The 5,794-nt window shown below is 36.3% G+C and overlaps 1 protein-coding gene across 1 annotated transcript in view; it reads left to right on the forward strand.

Moving 5' to 3' along the window:
- Znf567 (zinc finger protein 567) overlaps window positions 1-3,559 on the forward strand; it is a gene marked incomplete in the record, with an annotated part of 76,361 nt that extends 72,802 nt beyond the window's left edge. Inside the window, 1 exon segment of the mRNA XM_013522319.1 lies at window positions 1,200-3,559. Within this exon segment, the coding sequence (XP_013377773.1) occupies window positions 1,200-2,917 (1,718 nt within the window).
- Window positions 3,560-5,794: the final 2,235 nt, after the last annotated feature.

A 5,794-nucleotide genomic window follows, 5' to 3' on the forward strand; every position in this document is an offset into this window, starting at 1 on the left:
TTGTGAGTTCAATTCCTGGTATCAGAAAAAAACAAAACAAAACAAAAAAGAATAGTTGCAGTGGTCACAAGAATTTTATAATTGAATAACTCTGAAAGAATCAACCTAGCAGCAGTCTAAGTACAGCAATGGAATGTATTCCAGTTTTACATTTCTACTTAGAAATATTTTCCTAGTTCTCTTACTATATGAGAAAATTATTTCCAGCTATTTGAAAGCTTAGAAACTAGATTATAGGATTGTTTTTCTAAAGACAAAAAAGGTAATACTTTAAAAGATTAGTTAGCCAATGACAGCTACATGGAAAAGGGAAATAGTTGGAACAACCATCAATATTTTACAACAGTAATCCAAGGATGCATGTATAAAAGTGTACATGATTTGTGTCTTGCAAAAATAATCCTTTCTCTAGTATTTTTCTCTGACAGACATTTCTTTACATTTTTTTCCATGTTACAGTTTAATGCCCTTGACAGGTTCACTTCACTGTCTTTGAATCTACTTTTCCAACCATCTGTCCTCTTCCACCATTCTGTAACTTCTTGGCTTGTTTTACTTTGAAGTTTTTTTATCCCCCTTTGGTACTGGGAATCAAACTCAGGACCTTGCACTTGCAAGACAGGCACTGAGCCACTTAACTATATCCCTGGCCCTAACTTTGAAGTTCTTTAAGGCACAGAAGGTATTAGAAGCAGGCTTGGTGGCATATGGCTGTAATACCAGCACCCTGGCAGAATGAGGAAGGAAGATTGCAAGTTTGAGGCTGGCCCTAGTAACTTGGCAGTTAGACCCTGTCTTAAAATTAAAAATAAAAAATGGACTGGGGATGTAACTCACTGTGAAAGCCCTGGATTCATTTCCCAGTACTGTGGGGTGTGCCTGTAATCCAGCACTCAAGAGGCCGAGATACAAGAATTCCTGCAAGTTCAAGGCCAGCCTGGACTACATAGTATGTTCAAGACTAGCCTAAAGTAGTACATAACAAGACCCTGTCTCAAAAAAAGTGTTTGTTGTTTCTTTTATTTTTTATTCTTTCCCACACTGAAACAGTTTTGTTTAGATTCTTTGTTATTTGTCTAGCAGGTAGGGTATAATTTGTACTGGGTCTCTTTTAAAAGCCTCATATGCTAGATTCTTGTATAATTCCTTTCTCCAACAAATGTGCCAAAGTTGACAAACTGTTATTAATTCTTTTCTAGAAGAAAACTGGAAAGCTGAAGACTTTTTAATGAAATTCAAGGAACACCAAGATAAGTATTCTAGATCAGTCGCATGTATTAACCACAAAAAACTGATAAAGCAGAACAGTAGTATATGTGAAAAGACCTTTACCCTAGTCAAAAAGCCTGTTAATCCAAAAAATCTAACTCCTAAATATGACACTCATGGAAAGACTTTGGAAAATGTCTCAGAATTAATAATCAATAATCTAAGTCCTGCAAGAAAAAGACTTAATGAGTATAATGAATTTGGGAAATCATTTCTTAATACTAAGCAAGAAACAGCTCATCCTGAAATCAAATCCTGTAATCAGAGTGGTAGAGTTTTTAGTCACAGTGATGTGATTATGCAGTATCAGAAGATGGTAACACCAACACAGTCGTTTGCATATAATGACTGTGAAAAGCCATTCCTTAAAAAGGGAGGCTTAATTATACCTAATAGAGTATGTAGAGGGGAAAACCCATCTGTATATAATAAAAAGAGAAGAGCAACCAATATTGAAAAAAAACATACCTGCCCTGAATGTGGGAAATCTTTCTGCAGGAAGTCAGTATTAATACTTCATCAGGGAATTCACACAGAGGAAAAACCCTATCAATGTCCTGAGTGTGGAAATGCATTTAGAAGGAAGTCATATCTCATTGACCATCAAAGAACTCACACAGGAGAGAAGCCCTTTGTTTGTAATGAATGTGGTAAGTCCTTTCGCCTAAAGACAGCCCTCAATGATCATCAGAGAACACACACAGGAGAGAAGTCCTATGAGTGTCCACAGTGTAGGAATGCCTTCAGATTGAAGTCACACCTCATTCGTCATCAGAGAACACACACAGGAGAGAGACCATATGTGTGTAATGACTGTGGGAAGTCCTTCCGCCAGAAGACAACTCTCTCTTTACATCAAAGAATTCATACAGGGGAGAAACCTTATATTTGCAAAGAATGTGGGAAGTCCTTTCACCAGAAGGCAAACCTTACTGTACACCAGAGGACTCATACAGGAGAGAAACCTTATATTTGTAGTGAATGTGGGAAATCCTTCTCCCAGAAGACAACCCTCGCTCTTCATGAGAAAACTCATAATGAGGAGAAACCCTATATTTGTAGTGAGTGTGGAAAATCCTTCCGCCAGAAGACAACCCTTGTAGCCCATCAGCGAACACACACAGGAGAGAAATCCTATGAGTGTCCTCACTGTGGAAAAGCCTTCAGGATGAAGTCATACCTCATTGATCACCACAGAACTCATACAGGAGAAAAACCCTATGAATGTAATGAATGTGGGAAATCCTTCAGTCAAAAGACAAATCTCAATCTACACCAGAGAATTCATACAGGGGAGAAACCCTACATCTGTAATGAATGTGGGAAGTCCTTTCGCCAGAAGGCAACCCTCACAGTACATCAGAAAATACATACAGGGCAGAAATCCTATGAATGTCCTCAGTGTGGGAAAGCCTTTAGCAGGAAGTCGTATCTGATTCATCATCAAAGAACTCACACAGGAGAGAAACCATATAAATGTAATGAATGTGGAAAGTGTTTTCGACAGAAGACAAATCTAATTGTTCATCAAAGAACTCACACAGGTGAAAAACCTTATGTTTGTAATGAGTGTGGTAAATCCTTCAGTTATAAGAGAAATCTGATTGTCCATCAGAGAACTCATAAGGGAGAAAACTTGGAAATGTAATAGATGAAGTGATTTCTTTGTGAACACTTTCCAAGCTATTGTAATCCTTTAGTTTTAGAAAGAAAAGTATGCTTAAACATGTTCATGTGATTTTAATCACAAATGTAGTAATAGTTATTAAAGTCTCATACTACATAACTATTTATTGTTTCCAAGCATAAGAAAAGGATTTGATCATTGTTATTGAACTCAGTCATCTATAAAGCTAAAGTGTTTAGCTGCTCCTGCTGACTCAAATGCTTTATTAAAAAATATTTATATAATGTATTCATGCAAAAGTTACAAAATTATCAGAATTAAGCTCTAGAAGAGAAAAAACTAGGAACTCTAATCCTCATTGCATTGTGTATAATAAAGCATAATTAGTTGTTCCTTCCCCAAAGATGACTCCTTCCCTGACTTACAGTTTTTGCATGTTTTTAAACTTTATATATTTTTTAACAGACATCATGAATTCTTTTCTGTCCTCCTTTATTTCACTGAACATTTTAAAGATTTGTACATTACTGCATATGGCAGTAGTGTATTCATTTTCTATACTATTCCATTTTAAGAATATACTCCTATTTATCCTATAGATGGATATTTGTATTTTTTATAATTTTGTGTTAAAATATTGCTATAAATATTCTTGGTTATGTCTTTTGGTGTGTATCTGCTTATTTCTGTTTATTTTATATCTAATACTGGAATTATTCATCAGTATTATTTAAGTCTTTATAGTTAGGATACATATTGCAAAACAGACCTTTCTCAACATAATAGATTCTGGAGAGAGGCAACTTTAAATACAATTGGTATAGCAAAGTCTTTGGCACTCATTTAAACAAAAATTCTCACTGAAAAGAAACATTATAGCCAGGTGTGGTGACCCACGCCTGTAATCCCAGCACGCGGGAGGCTGAGGCAGGAGGATTGTTGTGAGTTGGAGGCCAGCCTGGGCTACAAAGTGAGCTCAAGGTCAGCCTGAACTGCATAGCGAGACCTTGTCTCAAAAAGAACAAAAAAGAAACATTATAGCCGGGCATGGTGGTGCATGCCTGTGATCCCAGCACTGAGGAGGCTGAGGCAGGAGGATCGTGGAGAGTTAAAGACCAGCCTGGGCTACAAAGTGAGCTCAAGGCCAGCCTGAACTGATTAGTGAAATCCTGTCTCAAAAAAAGACAAAAAGAAACATTATAATGAAATAATTATGAGAGGTTATATGAGTGTAATAAATGTAGGAAGACCTTTAGTTGTCACTCAATCCTTAACAAAGAAAAAATTCATATTGCAGAAAAATACTGTTGATCTTATGACTGTAGGAGTACTTTTAGTCCTGGGTTATAACTTACTCAACAACAAGCAATTCTTACAAAAGAAAGGGATGTTGACAACTGCAACACTTGAATAAAATTTCAGAGCATAGTAATTGCAGTGAAGAAAATTCTGAAAAATAATATCCATATAAAATCTTATATACCTTAATCTGTCTCATAAGAAATGTGTACTCCGAAAATCCCAAATAAATCATTCACTGCAGAGAATTAGGAAACTGCTAAAACAGTAACTTCTACAGCATCTGAGAGAGTAGTAAGCTTAACAGCAATTGGATACATGTATTGAAGGTCCTTCTTAAAAAGGATTACTTATAACCAATGTTTACTACATATGTAAAATCTATAATAAAATTCATATATTTTAAATAGCTCCTTAAAGAGTAAAATCCTGAGATTTCTGTACATCTGAGTAAGCAAGAAGACATTTCATGGTTTAAGCATCTGACATATAAAAAATTCAGCAGGAGCCAGGCACGGTGGTGCATGCCTGTAACCCCATCACTCATGAGGCTGATGCAGGAGGACTTCGACAAGTTGAAGGCATCTGAACTACATAGCAGAACCCTTGTCTTAAAAAAAAAAAAAAAAAGAAAAGAAAAAGAAAAAACAGGCCCAGAGTAAAGGACAGCAATTGCCAGTTTATAGTAAATGGAAACAGCTTCACAGTTGAGAATTGCAGATAATTTCGGAGCAAAAATGGACTGGGAAAAACTGTTAAGAATTTAAATTTGGAAGGGGCTTGTGTTAAAATAATGCCTTGTTTGGACAGTTTCATAACATCCAGTGGTAAATCATAATTTGTATTTATAGAAGTTTCTATTTGGTTGATTTTAAGAGTACAGGAAGTATGAACATATTGGAGTAAAATAACTAGAACAAGAAGATAAGATTCCAGGACTACTCAGAACTAGGAAAACATGATCTTATTTCACATGAAGTAAGTTTATAGATTAATAAACACTATTATATATTTACAGTGGTAACAAAAGGATTATACTCATGAGCCAGGATGCACGCCTACCTTTTCCTAGATGCACAGTAATGAGGAAGATGGCCTAACAGAAATGCCTTAGCATCAGTTCACTAAAGATCTTGGGGATACTGAGTTCAGTTCTCTTGGACAGTCTACTTGCCCTTCTTTCTGCTTTTGCAGACATTCATTCAGTCACTGCTACAAAAATGAAATATTCATGAGATCTTCACATGTACCATCCTGCCTTCTGACTTACTGATTTTATGGGAGCCATACTCTGTTTATAGTAGAACATGGTGTTATGTGTGTTCTTTATACATACAAAATATGGTCATGTTTATATGATTTTACTATGAGGAGCTACAAAGTATGGTGTACTGGTGGAGAGTTTAATAAATAACTGCCCTGGGCTGGGATATAGCTCAGCAGTGCAGCACCTGCCTGGCAAGAGCAAAGTCCTGAGTTCAATTCCTGGTACAAAAAAAAAAAAAAAAAAAAAAAAAGATGCACTTTAAAGCTGGGTATGAGGGGGAGCGCTGGTCTTCCGACCGGCTCACTCCCTGTCTTGGAGGCACCTGGAAGGAG

Source organism: Chinchilla lanigera, unplaced genomic scaffold (assembly GCF_000276665.1).
Source record: "Chinchilla lanigera isolate Chin_1 unplaced genomic scaffold, ChiLan1.0 scaffold00067, whole genome shotgun sequence".
NCBI classification, from domain to species: Eukaryota; Metazoa; Chordata; class Mammalia; order Rodentia; family Chinchillidae; genus Chinchilla; species Chinchilla lanigera.